This window comes from Littorina saxatilis, linkage group LG4 (genome assembly GCF_037325665.1).
Source record: "Littorina saxatilis isolate snail1 linkage group LG4, US_GU_Lsax_2.0, whole genome shotgun sequence".
In the NCBI taxonomy this organism is placed as follows: domain Eukaryota; kingdom Metazoa; phylum Mollusca; class Gastropoda; order Littorinimorpha; family Littorinidae; genus Littorina; species Littorina saxatilis.
Window position 1 is genome coordinate 15,972,394 of NC_090248.1, and position 20,064 is coordinate 15,992,457.

At 45.0% G+C, this 20,064-nt stretch overlaps 1 protein-coding gene across 3 annotated transcripts in view; it reads left to right on the forward strand.

Annotated features, from left to right (window-relative positions):
* Positions 1-20,064, forward strand: part of LOC138964089 (ankyrin repeat domain-containing protein 26-like) — a 609,546-nt gene that overhangs the window by 66,374 nt on the left and 523,108 nt on the right. For all 3 annotated transcript variants that reach the window (XM_070335976.1, XM_070335974.1, XM_070335975.1), the window contains exons 9-10: positions 1,215-1,426; positions 16,196-16,252. In XM_070335976.1, the coding sequence (XP_070192077.1) occupies positions 1,215-1,426; positions 16,196-16,252 (269 nt within the window). The remainder of the gene's footprint in view (positions 1-1,214; positions 1,427-16,195; positions 16,253-20,064) is intronic.

The window sequence follows — 20,064 nt, forward strand, 5'->3', positions numbered from 1 at the left end:
TCCAATGACCTCTACACTTTAACGATGGTTTCGTTGACCTTTGACCTTTTTCAAGGTCACAGGTCAGCGTCAAAGGAAAAATTAGACATTTTATATCTTTGACAAAGTTCATCGGATGTGATTGAAACTTTGTAGGATTATTCTTTACATCAAAGTATTTACATCTGTAGCCTTTTACGAACGTTATCAGAAAAACAAGGGAGATAACTAGCCTTTTCTGTTCGGCAACACACAACTTAACGTTGGGCTTTTCTCGGAAACTATAAAAGTGACCGGGCTCAAATTTTATGTGAACGTGACTCATTGTGTTGTGAATAGCAATTTCTTCCTGTCCATCTGATGCCTCATATAATATTCAGAACTGCGAAAGTGACTCGATCGAGCGTTTGCTCTTCTTGTTATGTGTATGACCGTTTTTACCCTGCCATTCAGGCAGCCATATGCTGCTTTCGGGAGAGGAATGCTGGGTATTTTCGTGTGTCTATATCCCACGCAACTCTGACATGGATTTCAGGATCTTTTCCATGCGCACTTGATCTTGTGCTTGCATGTACACACGAAGGGGGTTAAGGCACTCGCAGGTCTGCACATAAGTTGACCTGGGAGATCGGAAAAATCTCCACCTTGAACCCACCAGGCGGCCGCGGTCGGGATTTGAACTCGCGACCTTTCTACTAGGAGGCCAACGTCTTATCCACGGGCCACTGCGCCCGTCAAGACCAAGCATCACCTCATTCTTACCTTTTTTTGTAATTTACTACCAAGTCTAATGTATGAAGATTGGATAGTGATAATGGTAGTGATACCAATATTATATGACATAAGGATGGAGTGAGGAATGAGCTTCTTTAGAGAAGATGAAGGAATAGGATCCTGTGCAAGACATCAATATTTTAATCGGCCTGCCAGCACAAAAACTACATGGCAGAAGGTTGAGAAAATGTTGAATGTTGACAATAGGTCAAATGTATGGTGGACCTTGTACTGTGCGTGGTTGCAACCATTTCGATGTGTGTCCATAACTCATGGATGGGTATTAGATCTCATGTTACTGATATTGACTGGTAGTGATCTCACTGGTGCACACATCCTTATTCTTTTAACAATTGTTCAGCAACAGGCAGTTATGTAATAAGTAACTATAGTTAAAGGAAAAGTGGGAGGGAGTGATGGATTTTAAGTGCAAAATGTTATGATATACTTTTTTGTATCAGAATCCCAGAAAGCTGGGCAGGAGGAGAAAGTGGCTGGAGAGCTCTTTGAGTCAGAGACTCCTGCCAGGCGGGCGTCAGCCAAGTCAGTCCAGTCACAGAGTTCAGTGGAGGAGAACTCATGGGCGGCTGCTGACTCTCCCATCACTCCACGCAAAACTGCTGTGCGAGTGTCATTTAAAGGCGAGAAGGAGCTCTCAGAAGTGCATGATATCGTAAGTTGATGTTGCTTTTTTGATGTTACTTTTTTATGTACCGTACTTTTCGGACTATAAGGCGCTGCCGTGTATAGGGCGCACCCCCTACTTTTAAAAATAAAACTGAAAAAATCCTAGAATAAGGCGATGCCATGGATAAGGCGATAGTGTCGTGCATAAGGCGACGGCATGAAAGAAAAAAAAAGAAAGACAAAAATGAGGAAAAACATCGTACGTAGGAAAAAAAACACAAAAACAACATCAATGATCAAACATGGCGACCGCTCAAAATCGGCATGAAACACTGTTTCAAACAGAAAGTCAGGGAAGAAGATCAGCGGTACCTCAATCGTCACTCGTTGTCGTCGTCGTCGTCACTCTCACTCCCAGAAAATCCAGAGAAATCTGAACCCTCAGAGTCTGAACAAAAGAAGTTCATGAAAGCCGCTGCTGATATGGCACCTGAGCGGTCCCCACCCGTCAAAGTCGAGGCTCCAGCTTAAATGGTTGTTAGTTGCTCATTGATTTCAAGTTCACAGTGCTCGTGAAACCTATTTTATCCGAGAATAAGGCGACGTCGTGTATAAGGCGACCCCACAATTTTAAGTGAAAAAAAAAAGAAAAAGTATCGCCTTATAGTCCGAAAAGTACGGTATTCACTTGTTTTCCAGTAGACGAGTAACCGACAGGGCTCTCAGGCCGATTTTAATGCACAGTCGGTACTCCCGGGCAAATTTGATTTAATTTGACAGACAAATGCATATAGTCTCTGAAACAACCTTTCTAGGTACCCAAAAGTGGCAGCAGCTATACGCAATTAAATTACATATTCTTACCGCAATTCTCATAAAAGCATTGACCTCAATCTCACATGCTAGATGTCGAAACACTACTCAAATTACCTGCCCTTGTAAGGGTGGTAACCAAGCTAAAAAACAGACGCCATAGCCGTTGCTATGCCGTGAACCCACTTGGTTACTCATAACCCACCGCGCACCACGTGAGCGCCGGCATCCGGAATAATCATTCTCGACTTTCGACGACACACGTAAGACGTGCGGATTTTGACTGCTCACTTGGCTTTCCCTAGCCCTCGTCTTTGTGATGATTCGGCCTTTACCTGTTCGCCTTGCTTTTGGTGAGACCTGTCCTTTTTGTTGAATTGATTTGTTGTGTTAGCTGCTTGTTTACAGCCGCTTTAGAAATTTACTTTTCTAAGTGGACTACGGTGTTCGGCCTTTTAGCTTTTCCAAGATGGCCGATAGCAAGCAGTAACTTAGTGCGGGGCAGGGAGTGAATCGGCTGCTAGCCTTTTCTTAGAAACCTCTGTGCGGGTCGTCGACCCTTCGAGTAGCACTTCTTTTGTGGTAGCTATTCGGGTGGATAAGGTTTCGGTTTTTTCTCCCCAGCCCCCATCTCCTCTTAAGGGCAGGTGGGCCAGTGCAAAATTGACCAAATCGTTGAAAACACTGTTTTGGGTATTTTAGCAGATTATGTTTCCATAACATACCTATCATCCATGTGTGTCGGTGTTTTTGTCAAAAGTGTCCTATTTATCTGTCAATAAAGACAAAATGTGAACATGTGTGGCATTGATTGTCTTCTGTAGTCGATATTCCCCCGCCAAAAAATGTCTCATTTCAAAGGCTAGTTACGGCTTTGTCCGCGAATGTGGACAGTGTCAGTGTGTGCGTGTGTGTGACCAAAAACGTAACAACTGGATGAAACATCTGTGTGCTCACTCTCACTCAAACTCAACAATCATCACTCAACATGAGACACACATGAACATGTAACTGAATATGTCACTTTATTGTCTAAACGTGAAGCAGCATGAAAGTTGCGAAAGAAACAAATTGAAACACCATAAAATGTACAAGACTTAAAAAAAAAAAAATTTAAAAAAATAAAAAAAAAATTTTTTTTTTCTTAATACGAATTTTGGTTAAGACGAACTTTTTTTCCGATCCCCAGTGATTCGTCTTAAGCGAGTTCGACTGTATGCTATGCCATGTTTCTTGCATTGGTATGATTGATATTGATTGTTGCGATTATTTGTCATGATGCTTTGAGTGGAATGTGTTGGCGGATGTTTGCGCTTATTGAAAGATTTTTTTGGGGGCACAAGCAGATACTACAAATCTGATGGTAATTGCCACCTAGGGTTGAAAGTAATTTAGTGAATACTTGCTGACCTTCAAATAAGGCCCTGTATCATCACTTTCTTAATTGCTCTCTTAAGCGTAAACTAAGTTATGATTTACCTTGTTACCTTTAAATAGGCTTGGTACAGATCATTTGTAATGTTGGATGTCATTGCATTGTGTCAGGTGTATTGTACATGATGTATCATTTTAACAGTGTCAGGTAACTACGTCATTCATTAGTGAATCTGTCCATTTTGTAACTGTTACGTTTTTCACCTAAAATACGTCTTAAACACAGCCTTTACTGTAAAGCCGTGAGCGAGAGTTTTTGTGAGTGTTGAGCTTGTGCATACAAGAGCGCACATTGAAAGAGAAATCCTATATTAAATTACATATTCTTACGCAACTCACATAGATAGCAATAACTTCGTTTGGTTGCTAAGACATTGAAGCACTCTTACATGGTAACATGGGGAGATAACTCTAAACAAAAAACCCACCTGCCCTATAAGGCATGGTCCGTGGTAGTTATCTCCCCTACCGGTGCCCGCGCATGCGCAGGCCGACTACCGGTAATACTCATTCCTTCTTCTTCAACACGCGGAGCAGGACGTGTTGTTGCGCTCTGTCTTCATTTTCTATCTGTTGGTTTTCACGGCGGTGGTAGACCATCAGACCTTGGTAACACTTTTGTTGTCTCTTCATCTCTACAAGCATTGGGTGAGACCTTTTATTTTTATTACCGAGACGCGTTTTCTTAACCGTTTGGAACGTTTTGCATCTCATGTTTTGGTTCGTTTTTGTCATCCAATATGGCGGACAAACCGAAAGAGAAAGAGAGAGAAAGAACTCGGAGTTCAACCAGACAGGCGTGCTCTCCTAGCTCTCAATCAGGCAAAGCAACACAATCCAAAGCTAAGGTGGCTACAACCACCCCGTCTCGGACTCAGAAAATTTCTCCTACCGATAACGTTTCGGTCTCTGTTTTCAACCCGGTGAACGATGAATCGTTTTCAGTTTCGATTGACAAACCAGCCGCGTCTGTTTCGGCCCCTTCAACTAAAGTGCAAGCGCCTAGCGCAGATTCATCTTTGTCTAAAGCTGATTTGCTAGCGATTTTATCGTCTTTCAAAACAGAAGTGCATGAATTAATCTCGTCGGAAAGACAAATAGCCCAACATGCTGCTCTGTCTCTTCCCTCGGGTGTTGCTAATGTTTCCTCGCTTGCACGGGTTCGCTCTGAACCGACTGCGACGGTCACGTCCGCTGGCGTGGTCGCAGATCCAACGACGGTGTTGGATATGTCGGACTCATCTTTTGACAAGTTTTTGTCTGAGTCTAGGACATCAGCACCTCCGGGTGTTCTTGGCGAAGTACGCAAACCTTTGACGTCAGTTTCCGTTTCGGCGGAATTGCACACTGATCGAAAGGGTGTTTCCACAGACCAACCTGGCTCCGTTTTCACGGTCCTGGGCATGGGATGTGAAGGGCATGTGTCTGCTGGCTCCGTCAACTCCGTTAAGGTCGGGGCGGCTGCTGGCAGACAGGTTACAGGATCTTCCGGTTCCAATTTATTGGGGCTGGTCGATGCTCATGCTATACAGTCCTCTGCTGGTTCCGCCAACTCCGTTAAGGTCGGGGCGGCTTCCGGTGGCAGGAGAGGTTTGACTTCCGCTGTTGGCACTTCGCTGCTGGCGGGGGTCATTCATCAGCCTGTGGCTTCCGGTTCCGCTGTCGCGGCTTTCGCTAGCCTTTCTCAGGCTACATCCGCTTCCTTTCCCGGCCTTCCGGCTGGCATTGGACAGGCGGATGGTGATTCCATCCACGGATTTCCTTTTCCGGAAATTTTTCACATCCGTTTCCGGTTTCGGCTCAAGTTGCCTCACCGGATATCGGTTCCACTGGTCATCCCTCAGACGATCGTTACGATGCTTCTGTTGGTGATGAACAGGATATGGAGGAAGAAGCATCAGATGCAGATGAGCAAGCTTCTCGCCGACTTCCGGCTAAGCTACATCATTTGTTGGCTTTGGCAGCAGAGGTTACTGCACGTTACTTCTCGGAAGGGGTGTCTGCGGCAACCACTTCCGCTGCTCCTCCTCCATCGGCTTTTGCTGACTTTGCCCCTTCACAGGAGCGGTCTGAGAGCTTCAAGTTTTTAGAGTCACCTGCTGTGGCCTATCAACTTGCGAGAGTGTTTCAGAGCGATGTTCCCCTTCCGTTGTTATCGGCTCATGGGGATGCTCCTACAGAGGCTCAGTCTTGGCTTGCTGCTTCCGGTCGTACGGCGCTTCCTGCTGCGGCCACTCACCGGAAGCTTCGTCTCGCTTCCTTTAGCAGGCCTTTGATTTCCTCCTTTGCCTTACCATCTGCATCACTTCCGGTTTCACCGGAACTTGCTTCCATTAGGCAAGATGGCTACAGCAAGGATAGGCTTTCTGTCTGTAAGGAGAAAGACCTCATTGCTGTTGAGGAATGCGGCCGCTCTGCTTTGGAATTATCGTCTCTGACTGACACGTTGATTCGTTCTCTCTCTCGAGCGGTGACATCCTCACTGAACCCTTTCGAGTTCAGGCACGATGCGGATCCTAAGGACGTCTCGCTTCTCTTTGCGACCTTAGGGAGGGTGTCTGCAGAGCAAATGGCTTTGTCTGCGAGGTTGTATGCGCAGATCGTCTTCTGGCGTCGAGAAGCTCTGCTGTCGGGCTCTCGTCTAGAGGACAAGAACATTCAGGATTCGCTCCGAGTCTCACCGATCCTTCAAGGGTCCCTACTCGGTCAGGACACGCTGGATGCGCTTCAGAAGCAGGCTCAGCAAAACAAAGATTTGCAGTTTGTGAAGCTTTCAGAGTTGGCTTTTTCGAAACAACAAGCAAAGCGCAGCGGTCCTCCTGCCCAGTCTTTCTCGGGGCCCTCCAAGTCTGGTCACAACCCAAGCAAGGGTTCAGCTTCGCGAGGAGGGAACCGGTCGCGACCTTACCCCAAGAACAAGCCTTCCTTCGGGAAGAGGGGGTCAGGTCGAAAGCCTAACCCCCAATGATGCCCCCCCGATCTCAGCACTCCTGCTCCCCCCACGATTACGGTGGCGGGAGGCCTTTTTCGGGCTTTACCAGCATGGTTAAGAAAGTCAAACAACCACTGGATTGCAGGAGTGCTCAGATCGGGGTTCCGGCTTCTGTGGAGTTCTCAAAAGGCTCCATTGACCAGAACTCCTCCGTCCTTTCGGTTTCCGGCCAGACCGGAAGCCAGAGAGGCCGCTCAGGCCGAAGTAGAACTTCTCATTCAGAAGCAAGCAGTGGAAGAAGTTCGGGACCATGCCTCCCCAGGCTTTTACGGACGTCTGTTTGTCGTTCCAAAAGCCTCGGGAGGATGGCGTCCGGTGCTGGATCTTTCTCAGCTAAATCTTTTTCTGAGAAAGATCAAGTTTACCATGGAGACTCCCACCTCAGTGAGGCAGGCCCTCAGGCCACGAGATTGGGTCACCTCCATAGATCTTTCCGACGCTTACTTCCACATCCTGATGCACCAAACAGACCGGAAGTGGCTCCGCTTTGTTTGGGGCAACAGGATTTTTCAATTCAGGGCTCTTCCTTTCGGCCTTTCACTGGCTCCCTGGATCTTTACGATGGTGGTTCGCCAGTTTTGTGCGCTAATCAGAGGTCAAGGTGTTCGTCTACGGACGTACCTAGACGACTGGCTGATTCTGAATCAGGCGCAATCTCTGTGTCTCAGGCACACACAGATCGTGTTGCAGGAGGCAGCGGAGCTAGGCTTCATGATCAACGGCAAGAAGTCCGAGTTGACACCTTCCCAGAATTTTACGTATCTGGGAATGGTATTCAACACTGTGGAATGGACAGTTCAGCCCACACAGAGGAGGATAAGCAAGATCCGGGATCACATAAATGCCACAGCGGTTCTGTCTACGGCTTCGGTCAGGTCTCTGACGTCCATCCTGGGCCAGATGGAATCGCTGGCTCCTCTGACTCATTTGGGCAGGCTTCACAAGCGCCCTTTTCAGGAGGCGCTGAACTCCAGGTGGGACCCTCAGTCTCAGGACTGGGAGACGCTAGTCCCACTTCAAGACTGGTTTATAGAGACAAAGAGGAAAGCTTCCGCTTTCCGGCGTGTGTCGAGATCGTGAACGGTATCACGTTTTTTCGATTGCACAGGCATCTTCACTTCCGCTCGCGGAACATGAAGACGGCATTGTCCAGATGTCTGTGAAGCTGGGCTTACACTTTCGATGGACACCTTCACTCTTTTCCGGTTACCGTTGACAGTGACGCTTGCGGTACACTGCTTTTTCGGTTAAGGAAGTACTACTTCCGTTCCGGATGAAGAGTAAAGTTTTCGGTTACTAGCGAAGTTTCACCTTTCCTTTGCTTTAGCAGTGGTGGTGACTTCGGGATTTTTCCGGAAGGCATGGTTGATGCTACCTATCCTCTTAAGACAGTGATTGATGTTTTTATTTCATCACAGTCTGCTTTCTTGGGTCTTCAATTTTACGAATTCCCGTTGGTAGCCTATGAGATGGCGCTGGCTGTAGCTGCTAACTCACCTAAGGGTAGTAGCATGCTTCTCCGGCCAGTTCCTTTGCTTGTGGCACACGGCCATTTCCTTCTTCAGTGGAACCATGGCTTGCCACGGAACACAAGGCCTCTGTGTTTCGCCGCTCTTCTCACAAGAATTTAGTTTTAGGACACAACTCTTGAGGTTTAGTCAGACTTTTGTATGGCCGAGAGCATCTTTTACGGTGACTCCGGCGAAGGGGTCTCTTTGGTTTGATCCTTTTTAAGGGTTAAGTCCTTTGCTTACTCTGAATCCGTTCTTGGATTGCAGGAAGCCGGAAGGTCATCGCTGGAACTTGCGTCTCTTGTCTGAGGCTTTGTTGCGATCTTTGTTTTGTTTGCTTGCCTCTTCTCTTGAACCCTTTGAGGTCAAAATCGACGCAAGCGTGCAGGGTGTGGCCTCTCTCTCTCGTTTGTCTGCGCTGGCGTTAATGTCAGCACAACAAATGCTTCTTCGGCCAAGCTCTACGCTCACGCAGTCCTTACTCGGAAAATTTTTTCTCTGAGTCTAGACTGCACGATTGTAGAACGATAGACTCTTTGCGCTTTTGTGCCTTGATGCACTGCACAAAGACACACAAGAAGCGACAGACTTGGAGGTTGCAAAGTTACGCAACACTCTGCTGGTCAACCTTTTACCAAACAATCTGGTTCGCTGCCCTCATGGCCTTTTTGGCTGCAGGCGGCTATTAACAACAAATTGATTCATCTCGGATCAGTTTATCCCTACAGCCCCCATCGCTGGGGGGCGGGCTATCCGCATTCTCTGTTGCTGAATACAGTATGTACACAGCAATGGATAGTAGGGATATTCAGATCGGGGTTCCTGCTGCTCTGGCGAGAGGACAATGCACCTCTTACCAGAGTTCTACCCCAGTTTTCATTTCCTGCCAACTTAGAATCGATCACGGTTATCAACACCGATCGGATCTTCGTGGTCCACGAGGCATCAGGGGGGCGGCTTCCGGTGCTGGACCTATCCCCCCTGAACGCTTTTCTGAGAGAGATTAGATTCTTAATGGAAATACCAGCGGCGGCAGGGACGCCCGTCGCCCAGGTGTTTGGGTTACGTCGATAGTCTTAATGGACGCGACTTTCATTTTCTCTTTCACCGCATGGACAGATAGTGGCTGCGTTTCTGTTGGGGAGACAAAGCTTATCAGTTCAGGGCCCTGCCCTTCGGTCTGTCACTCTTGGCATGGATCTTCTCTGTGATTGTGAGACAGCTTTGTGCTCGGACCAGGCAAGAGCGTACGTCTTTGGGCGTACTTTAAAGGCTGACTCATCCTGAGTCAGTCTCGGGAATTTTGCTTTTCCCATACTCACATCGCCCTGCGTCTAACTCTAGACACGGGCTTTGTGATCAATCAAGCCATGTCAGATCACTCCACTGCCCAGGTATCCTATCTGGGCATGAGATTCGACACTGTGGCTTGGACGGTTCGGTTTTCTCTCAGGAGAGGACCAAAACTCTAAAAAAAAATAAAAATAAAAAATTAAGAAATAAAAAAATTTCGGAGTCTGGACTAACAGTGTAACCACTCTGTCCCTCCTCCCTCCAGTGCAGATCTTTGCACAGACGCGTCCCTATCGGGATGCGGGGCACACATGGTACAGCTTTTGGCCTCAGGCCTCTGGATTGCTTTTCAGGCAGAAGATCACGTCAACTTTCTCAAACTGGAGTCAGTCGCTCAGGGTCTTCCGGGTTTTCTGCCTTATCTGCTGAGCAGCCATGTTCGCATTCTCACGGACAATTCCACAGTAGCCTCTTATCTCAACAATCAGGGCGGAGTGCACTCTCCCTTTCTGTTGATCAGAACTTACCAGATTTTGGTCTGGTTTCAGCAGCATCGATTCACATTGTCCGCGAAACATCTCCCAGGCTGTCTCAAAGTCCTGGCAAATGCACTGAGCTGGTCATCACGTGTTTTACACACTGACTGGCTATTACTTATCATGCCCTCCAGCGCCTTCGGGCTCACATCGACAGACTGACGATCGATCTTTTCCGGATTCGGAGACATGGGCGGTCAACGCCCTGGAGTTTGGCTGGTCAGGCCTATCAGCCTACGCATTCCCTCCTCCATCCCTTCTTGTACGTGCTCAGAAAGGCATTTCTGGAACGCACTCAAATATTCTGTCTTTTCAGACATGACGGCTTCCTTGATTCAAGAGGCATACTCTTAGCTCTACGAGTTCTGTATTTTCCTCTCTTTAAATCGCTTGGACTCGTTGGCGTGCTTCGTACGGAGTCAATCCAGTGGCTCCTAGATCATTGCAAGTTGCAAACCTTCTGTCATGTTGTCATCGCAAAGTTGGTCTTCTTCGCTTTAGGTCAGAAGGTCGGCTATCTCGTCTACGCTTTAAGCATTTAGACCATATCATCAATCCCGTCGTGATATGACCTTGAGCGGTTGAAAAGACTTTAATCACCAAATAAGAAGAAATATCATCAATCTTGGCGGAGCTATAGCCTCGGTGCTAAAAGACTCCTCTATTGTAGACTTTGAGTCTTAGATACCAGTCCCTGCATGGGATCTCTTCCTTATCCTTGAGCTTCTGGGATCATCAGAGTTTGAACCTCTGTGTTCTGCGAAGCTCCCGATTCTACTCGCCAAACACTCATGTTATGTTTGCTAGCTACGGCCAGAAGAGGTCCTGTTGTGCTTGCTTTGTCCGGCTTACGAAGACATTTCTTTTCTATCAGATGGTTCCATATCTCTTCTTTTTAGACCAGAATCCCTGGCTAAATCAAAGACCTGATCAGCAGTTTCCTGTTTTTACGATCTCTCCGCTGTCTAACGTGTTAGCCCCTGGGGATCCTGACCTCGTTAACTGCTCTGTCCGTGCTTTCATTTGTCTAGCACGAACCACATCAGTTTTAGCACTCGGAAGCTTTTGGTTATTTCAAAACTCTACCAGAGACAAAGATATTGCACAATCTACTTTGGCTAAATGGGCTTCCACCCGCATCGAACAAGCTTATGTGGGGTGGCAGCAAAATAAGGTGGGGGGGGGGCGATCTAGTTTGTCCTGCCTCTCTCTTTGGCGAGGACGCACGAAACTTATGCATGGGCCTCTTTACTTGCTGTCCTGAACTCCAGACGGTTCTCGGAGGTCCTTGGGGCTGTATTTTGAAGTCAGACGACAGCTTTCTGAACTTCTTCTTGCTAGACGTGCCGGGTTCACGTCCTGATGTTTACAGCATTCTACCAGCAGTGATAGTTGCCGGGCAAGCTCTTTCTAGATCCTAGGTTGAGTAATCCAAATCCAAACACTGTTTCACTTCCAAATGCACAAAAATCCACAATGCGTACAAATTCCGGCAAAGCTTGACATGCTTTTCTCTGCCAGTACCCGGTCACAAGTGCGCGTTTGTTTCAACGTTGGGCGAGTTCATTTCAACTTTTACTCATTTTAGTCGGGAAAAGGGGAAGGGGGGAGAGGGCCCTATATGACGCTGCTTGATTATGCGTCACCAACCCAAACATTCTTTTATCAATACGATCTCAACTAATTTAACTTATTAAGAACAAAAGTAAACATTCCCCATTCAGGAATATTCAACCAAATGCATAGTCTGTGTGTTTCATCCAAATCGAACATGCAGACGTAACCAATAGACACAAGCTGACACCCCTGCCTTTGAATGACGAAACCCTGAAACCTACGTCATACCTGTGATGACAGCCTACGACGCAATACAGGCGCTAGAAATAATAATTCTATTGACACAGTCACACAATGTCAATACAGATTTCTCTCACTCACCACATTAATATACTTACCCAAATCTCATACCAAATACCCTCCCGCCTACCCCGCTTTAAGATGGCTCAGGCTTGTCAAGAAGTGAGAACAATATGACGGCCGCATGTCACGTGGCTTCAAGGGGAGCTTACCCTTATAGATCACGTGGTCTGGTGACCATGGTTACGTGATGTTTTCTTTGGGGGAGTGGCTTCCCTTGTGTAACCAGGGAAGCGTGTTCAACGTTTAAGCACTTAACGGAAGTAAATTGCTATATATGAGATTTGGGTAAGTATTGCTATTGGACGAAATTGCTATCAAGAACGCAGAATTGATTTTTTCTGAGTTTTTTGTTGTTGCCGTAAGCGGCACAATTTCGCGTCTCGCACATCTGATGTTGACATGCATCAACAAAGGGGCCTCACTCTGGAAGAGTTTCCTGCTCCGATAAACATGGCGCTTACGGCAAAAAAAAAAACCTCAGAAAAAATCAATTCTGCGTTCTTGATAGCAATTTCGTCCAGGTTTACTCCAGCTTTTGCTTTTCTTATTTTTCTCTATCGTCCAAGCCCATAAAATCGAACAAAGCGGATTGCGTTTGGATTTCCCTCTTTGAGATGACTGAGATTGCCCCCCTTGGATCGATCCGTATCAAGGTCAGTTACAGTACTGGCCGCGTGTTCAAGATGATGGGATTCCGATTGGGTGCCTGTCACACCAAATCATTATCTCAGGTAAATATCTCCCCGGCCGGCTCAATAATCTGGCCGACTCGCTCAGCAGGACCTCTCAGGACTTGCACACGGGCTGGGCCTTCTGCATACAGGGCTGGAGTTTGTGCTGTTTGTGTTGCAGATCGTGGGTTATGACTCTGATCTGGGGGCATGAAGTACATAGGTCCTCCACTTTCTCTGTGATGCCCCTTATTGGCCTTCTTGGCCAATTCGTGTTTAGAGCAGGGGTGCAACTCCTTAGCGCCCCTCTCTCAATCCAGGTGGTTAACCTTTGCCGTGCTTCCTGGGTTCACCTGTACCCAGAGACACACTAAAATCATTGTAACTCTGGAACCATTAAAGGTATCGTTTTGAAATTTTAAGTATCTCTCACACACCTAATTTGCTCTCTGTCTGCAAATTTTTAGTGTGTACATGACAAAACATTAAAATTAATTGATTATGATAATTTACATAAACACTACCGATGGCGCGGGTTCACACAAACCCATACTTTTAAAGAGTAGTAGTGATTGTAACTATCCCTCTGCCGACGGCGCGGGTTCTGCTACACCCATAATTACCAAAGCGGCGGAACAGTGTCTGTCTGCCTGTTTGTCTCCAAGAGACTGTCTGTCTCTCTGTCTGTCTGTCCGTATCTCTCTCTCTCTGTATGTCTGTTGTCAGTTGCTCTGTCTGTCTGTCTGTCTATCTGTCTATCCGTCTATCTGACGTCTATCTGACTGTCTGTCTATGTCTCTCTCTCTCTCTGTCTCTCTCTCTATGTCTCTCTCTCTCTCTCTCTCTGTCTCTCTCTCTGTCTCTCTCTCTCTCTGTCTCTCTCCCTGTCTCTCTCTCTTAGTCTCTCTCTCTGTCTCTCTTTCTTAGTCTCTCTCTCTCTTTCTTAGTCTCTCTCTCTCTTTCTTAGTCTCTCTCTCTCTCTCTTTCTTAGTCTCTCTCTCTCTTTCTTAGTCTCTCTCTCTCTCTTTCTTAGTCTCTCTCTCTCTCTTTCTTAGTCTCTCTCTCTCTTTCTTAGTCTCTCTCTCTTTCTTAGTCTCTCTCTCTCTCTTTCTTAGTCTCTCTCTCTCTCTTTCTTAGTCTCTCTCTCTCTCTTTCTTAGTCTCTCTCTCTCTCTCTTTCTTAGTCTCTCTCTTTCTCTCTCTCTTTCTTAGTCTCTCTCTCTCTCTTTCTTAGTCTCTCTCTCTCTTTTTTAGTCTATCTCTCTCTCTCTCTCTCTCTTTCTTAGTCTCTCTCTCTCTCTCTTTCTTAGTCTCTCTCTCTCTCTTTCTTGGTCTCTCTCTCTCGAGATCTCTTTCTTAGTCTCTCTCTCTCTTTCTTAGTCTCTCTCTCTCTCTTTCTTTGTCTCTCTCTCTTTCTTAGTCTCTCTCTCTCTCTTTCTTAGTCTCTCTCTCTCTCTTTCTTAGTCTCTCTCTCTCTCTCTTTCTTAGTCTCTCTCTCTCTCTCTTTCTTAGTCTCTCTCTCTCTTTCTTATTCTCTCTCTCTCTCTCTTTCTTAGTCTCTCTCTCTCTTTCTTTGTCTCTATCTCTTTCTTAGTCTCTCTCTTTCTTAGTCTCTCTCTCTCTCTTTCTTAGTCTCTCTCTCTTTCTTAGTCTCTCTCTCTCTCTCTTTCTTAGTCTCTCTCTCTCTCTCTTTCTTAGTCTCCCTCTCTCTCTTTCTTAGTCTCTCTCTCTCTCTTTCTTAGTCTCTCTCTCTCTTTTTTAGTCTATCTCTCTCTTTCTTAGTCTCTCTCTCTCTTTCTCTCTCTTTCTTAGTCTCTCTCTCTCTCTTTCTTAGTCTCTCTCTCTCTCTTTCTTAGTCTCTCTCTCTTTCTTAGTCTCTCTCTCTCTCTTTCTTAGTCTCTCTCTCTCTTTCTCTCTCTTTCTTAGTCTCTCTCTCTTTCTTAGTCTCTCTCTCTCTCTTTCTTAGTCTCTCTCTCTCTCTCTCTTTCTTAGTCTCTTTCTCTCTCTTTCTTAGTCTCTCAGTCTCTCTCCCCCTCTCCCTCCCCCTCTCCCTCCCCCTCTCCCTCCCCTGCAAGAAGTCGGTGAAGGGAGAAACTCGATGCACCCACTGAAGTAGCGCTGTGGGTTTCCCTGCACCCACCCCGTCGTTAGAGAAATAAACGGTAAAAACCCTCTTTGAAATGTATGGGTTCAGACAAACCCGCATCGTCGTTAGAGAAATAAACGGTAAAAACCCTCTTTCAAATGTATGGGTTCAGACAAACCCGCATCGTCGGGCGTGTGTAGTCAAAAGCGGCATCCGGCAAAGGTTAATCACCTCTGTTTCTTATCACAGCTACTCTGAAACAGATAGGCCTCTCTATCGTTGGTCATGGCGCTTTTGTGTGCATGATCAAAGGACCTTGTTTTAAGAGGTTTAGAGGCTTACCCCTCTTTGGGATTTGTTCTAGTTTTGGAATGGTTGCGTTCTTTGGCATTTTGAGCCCTTACTCTTGGCTCGTTTGCTAGACTTAACGCGTAGGACTTTGTTCCTCTTACTCTGGGCTCAGCCCTGAAGGTCAGTGAGACCCTTGTACCATTGAGGTTACCGGAGAAGATAGCCTTGGAACATAACAATTCCGTTTTTTCACGGCTTTTCGGCCAGGTTTCTTTGGATCAGAAACCTGGTCAATCTCCTCTGGTATTTAATTCCCTCCTCTCGGGAGGATTCTCGCTCCGGGCGATTTGGATTTTCTAACTGTCTGGTTAGAGCTTTAAAATCCTAATGAGTAACGGGAATATGGATTGAGCGTTGTGGACAGTGACCTTCTAAAAATAGTAACGGGAATATGGATTGACGCCACACGAAGGAAGGGAGATAAACGCAAAACACTGGAGAAGATAAGGAAGAGTTACTGGGAATGGATCTGGGAAGATGAACAGAAAAACCAAAATCGGTTCAGCGCTGCGCGCTGAGAGCACGTGTTGAAAATTCTCATCGACCAGGTTGTTTCCGGGGTCTACCTGAATATGCCCACCAAATTTGAAGCAGATCCATCGAGAACTTTGGCCGTGCATCGCGAACACACACACACACGCACACACACACACACACACACACACACACACACACACACACACACACACACACACACACACACACACACACACACACACACGCGCGCACACAGACAGACAGACAGACAGACACAAGTCATATATATATATATATATAGATTATCTTCATTGTAATAGTTTTTTTGAAAAATAACTTCTTTTCGTACATAGAATAATATGATAAACTTTGTTCATAATGTTCATGATTTTGTTTTAAAAATTCTACATTTGAATGGGGGGGGGTCCCACTTTTTTTACAAAACGTGTCCGAGTGGTGTGTGCACCCTGCCTATTTAAAATCATCACAACCAATCCATTTTAGGTGCAAATTGAAACAATAAAATATATTCTGGCTTCTGAAATCCCAGAGAATAGTTCCGCATTAAAAGAAAATTAAATCTCAAAAAGTACAAATTTGTTGGTCCAATTGCTACTTATAGGCTGGGATGCCTGAAGTGAATTTATATCTATTCATTGATTTTATTGACAGTAATATCTTTTTATTTGTGTTTGTAAACTTGACAGTGTTTTTTTCTTCTGGTCATTGCAGACAGCGACAGATTCAGAAGGAGAATCTGATCACTACACAACAATACCAGAAACTGAGGTGGGTGTTTGTGTACTTCAAGCTATATCCTCCATGAAGGATTAACAGTCTCTACTTTCTCTCTCTCTCTCTCTCTCTCTCTCTCTCTCTCTCTCTCTCTCTCTCTCTCTCTCTCTGTCTCTCTCTCTCTCTGTCTCTGTCTCTCTCTCTCTCTCTCTCTCTCTCTCTCTCTCTCTCTCTCTCTCTCTCTCTCTCTAATGCAATGATCATTCATCCGATTAAAACAAAGAGTATGGTGATAACCACGAGACAAAAACACCAATTAATTGTCCTTTACAATTACAACTGTCAGTTGGTTCAACTCAAGTGCAGCAAGTTAGGGAACATAGATTATTGGGTGTTACCATTGATCAAGAGTTGAAATGGCAAACTCATTTGAGTAATATCTGCAAAATAGTGTCAAAGAATTTGTACCTGTTATCAAAATTAAGGCATTACGCAGATTCTGAAGCACTCAAAATGTTCTATTACGCCCACATAATGCCTCATATAAACTTCGCTTCAACACTTTGGGATAACTGCGGTGATGTTCATTTAAAAAGACTCAATTCCCTGCATCGCCGAGCTGCAAAACTTATTCTGTATGATTTGAATAGGTCCACGGATGATAAACTAAAGCTCCTGAATTTCCTCCCCTTGAAAGATCAGTTGACGTTAAACAAGGCTGTGTTCATGTATAAAATTCTAAATGACGACTGTCCTAAATATTTGCAATCACATTTCAAACATGCCACAAAAAGATATGGGTCCCCAAAAAATCATCCCTCCTATACCTCGCATAGACCTCTACAAATCAAGCTTAGCCTTCTCAGGAGCATTTTTCTGGAACTCCTTCCCCCAACAGATAAGAAATGCAACTTCAGTGAAAATGTTTAAGAGACAGTCACGTTCACACATCATTCGTGAATGAAATGTCTTGTTCGATTGTTATTTTGCTAAACATTTTGTACTAGTGTTAACGGCTGATCTGAGCAACTTCATTCCCAAATGAAAGATATAACTATGTCAATGTAATTCTGTAATTTTTGAGTTCTCCTTATGTAATTCCTTAAATGCACATTGTGTTGCATTCCATACAATGTATTTCTGTATTTTATATGATTCAATCTATATTTTGTACATGCGTCCGTCTTTACGTGTTGTATAAAGGACAGGTTGGAAGAATAGGCTTTGCCTAAAACCTTTATCCTTTTGTAATAAAGTTCTGAGTCTGAGTCTCTCTCTCTCTCTCTCTCTCTCTCTCTCTCTCTCTCTCTCTCTCTCTCTCTCTCTCTCTCTCCGAGTCTCTCTCTCTCTCTCTCTCTCTCTCTCTCTCTCTCTCTCTCTCTCTCTCTCACACTCTCAGCCAGTGTCTTTGTATCCATCCATGTGAATAATGAGGGGGTGGGGTGGGAATGGTGACAGATTTGGCTTTTCCATTTGCGGTTTTTAATTTGCAATTGCTTGGACCTCTCTGTCTGCTTGCCTCTGTGCATGTGTGTGTGTGTGTGTCTCTCTCTCTCTCTCTCTCTCTCTCTCTCTCTCTCTCTCTCTCTCTCTCTCTCTCTCTCTCTCTCTCTCAGTTCTCGTTCTAATTATTTTCATATTGATCATATCTGTCTATAAAGCATCAGTGTTTCATAACGCAAGAATGTATGTATAGCCTACAACGTGTATGTAGTCCTGTGAATAGTTTTTCTGCCTTTTTATTTTTTACTGTCATGCTTATCTTTTGTAATTGTTTTACGTTTGTATAGATATGTATTTAAGATTAGAATAGTCCCTCTCTGGGCGATGGTTGAAAAGAAGCTCGTTTATATGTGCTTCAGGGATTGTCTTGTTTAAAAAAAAATTGAACAGGAAGGCAAACATCTATTTGAATTGCAAGGCAGACACAATTCAAAAACCTACACATCATTATTATGACTTCCTACATAACAGCATGATCATGGAATCTGTTAGCCAATGTGTCAGATAATAAAGATCATTATGGAGGCTGAAATGATCCCCTCAATCTGTAAAATATCCTTCTTTACAAACAGCATACAGGTGTAGCTAAAACAGAATTCATATACAGTGGAACCCCCTTTTACCATCTCCCAAAATCTGATAAAATCAGGTATTAAAAAGCAGGAAGTCTTAAAATGAAGATGAATTTGCATAGGTTATGACCAGAAAATCTGAAAAGCAAGGACTTAAAATAGGGGAGATCTTGAATTGTAAAGGTTTTTAAAAGGGGGGTTTCACGGTACAGCAACCCAATTGTGAGGACTGTTCATTTATTTCCCTTTATGAGACACTAAAAGGTTGTGGGTACTGAAATTTAACTGCACAAAATATCTTGACAAAATCTGGATGCTGAAGCTGAATTTTCATTTTTTTTCAATAATTACATTCCCTAGAATGAAAGAAAAATGCACAGGTAATGTAATTTGTGACTGAGACCTAAAAACCTCACCGTTAGTCATTATTTAGTATACCCTGTAACAAAGTCTTCCACCTCACAAATCTTGCAGAATAAAAAGGTACTTACTCAAATGATTGAGTTTGGAGGAGGGGTGGGGGTTGAGGGGGGGAAGCAGTGAGAGAAAGTACCTATAACTATAGTCCTGATTCACCTTCAAATTGTTTTGTGGGCCACCCAGACCACTAATTCCCCTCCCCCCCCCACTTACACACAATATTACTTTTTTTCTGCACACATTACTTTCCTAAAACACACACACACACACACATCAGGGGCGGATCAGTTCATTTTATGGGGGGGGTTTCCAAAAGTATATTGTGAAGATATGGGTGTGAAGGCGCGAAGCGCCAAGCCGACGGCGCAAAGCGCCTAGCTTGCTAGGGGGGTCCGGGGGCATGCTCCCCCGGAAAATTTTGAAAAAAAGGATGCAAAATGGTGCAATCTGGTGCATTCTGAGGATGATCATTACCAGTTTCAGGGGGTGCGTATCGCTAGCGCTACGTGTCATTTGTGCTACGTGTCAATTGTCCTACGTGTCATTTGTGCTACGTGCCGCTATCGCTACGTTGATTAGTGCTACAAATAATTTGTCGATGAGTCGCTATCATTCGTTCATTATCACTACGTGTCGACAGCACTACATATTTTAGCGCTACGTGTCATTATCGCTACGTGTCAATACCACTACTTACTGATGACTCTTTCTTTCTCCTTTTTTTCTTTCGCTCTCACTCCTGGTTTGTGTACGTGTATATGTATGTCGGTGTATGTGTGTGCGTGTGTGTGTCTGTTTCAGTGCGTGTGTGTGTGTGTGTGTGTGTGTGTGTGTGTGTGTGTGTGACTCTCTATCTCTCTCTCTCTCTACCTCACTCGCTCGCTCACTCACTCTGTCTCTCTCTGTGCCTCTCTCTGTCACGTTCGATATATCACTTAAGGTGATTATGAAACGGTTAGTTACTACTAACTAACTAACCACACCACGATCCACTCTCGCAGTCATACAATTAAATAGAGACAACAAAAGTATAAGTTTCAGACGCCTGTTTATGTAAAAACTCGCCACCTCCCTCGAGACTTCACTCAAAATATGTTCTTTCACGTTCACAAAACGTAAAAACCAATGGTCACTGACAAAATGCCAGTTAGAATATAGAAAATTATAGTAACACGCTGATCCCGTGTAAAGATAAGAAAATACGACTGTTCTGCTCCAAAAGTGCTAGTTCATGCAGGTGTCACACACCCCACGTCGTCACTACTCGAATATAATCACAGATAGCATAAATGACAACAGTGGTCAACGGGGTGCATAAGACATGGTGCACTTAGCTTTCTTTCGCCACTGGGTGGACGGCCTGTAATTAGT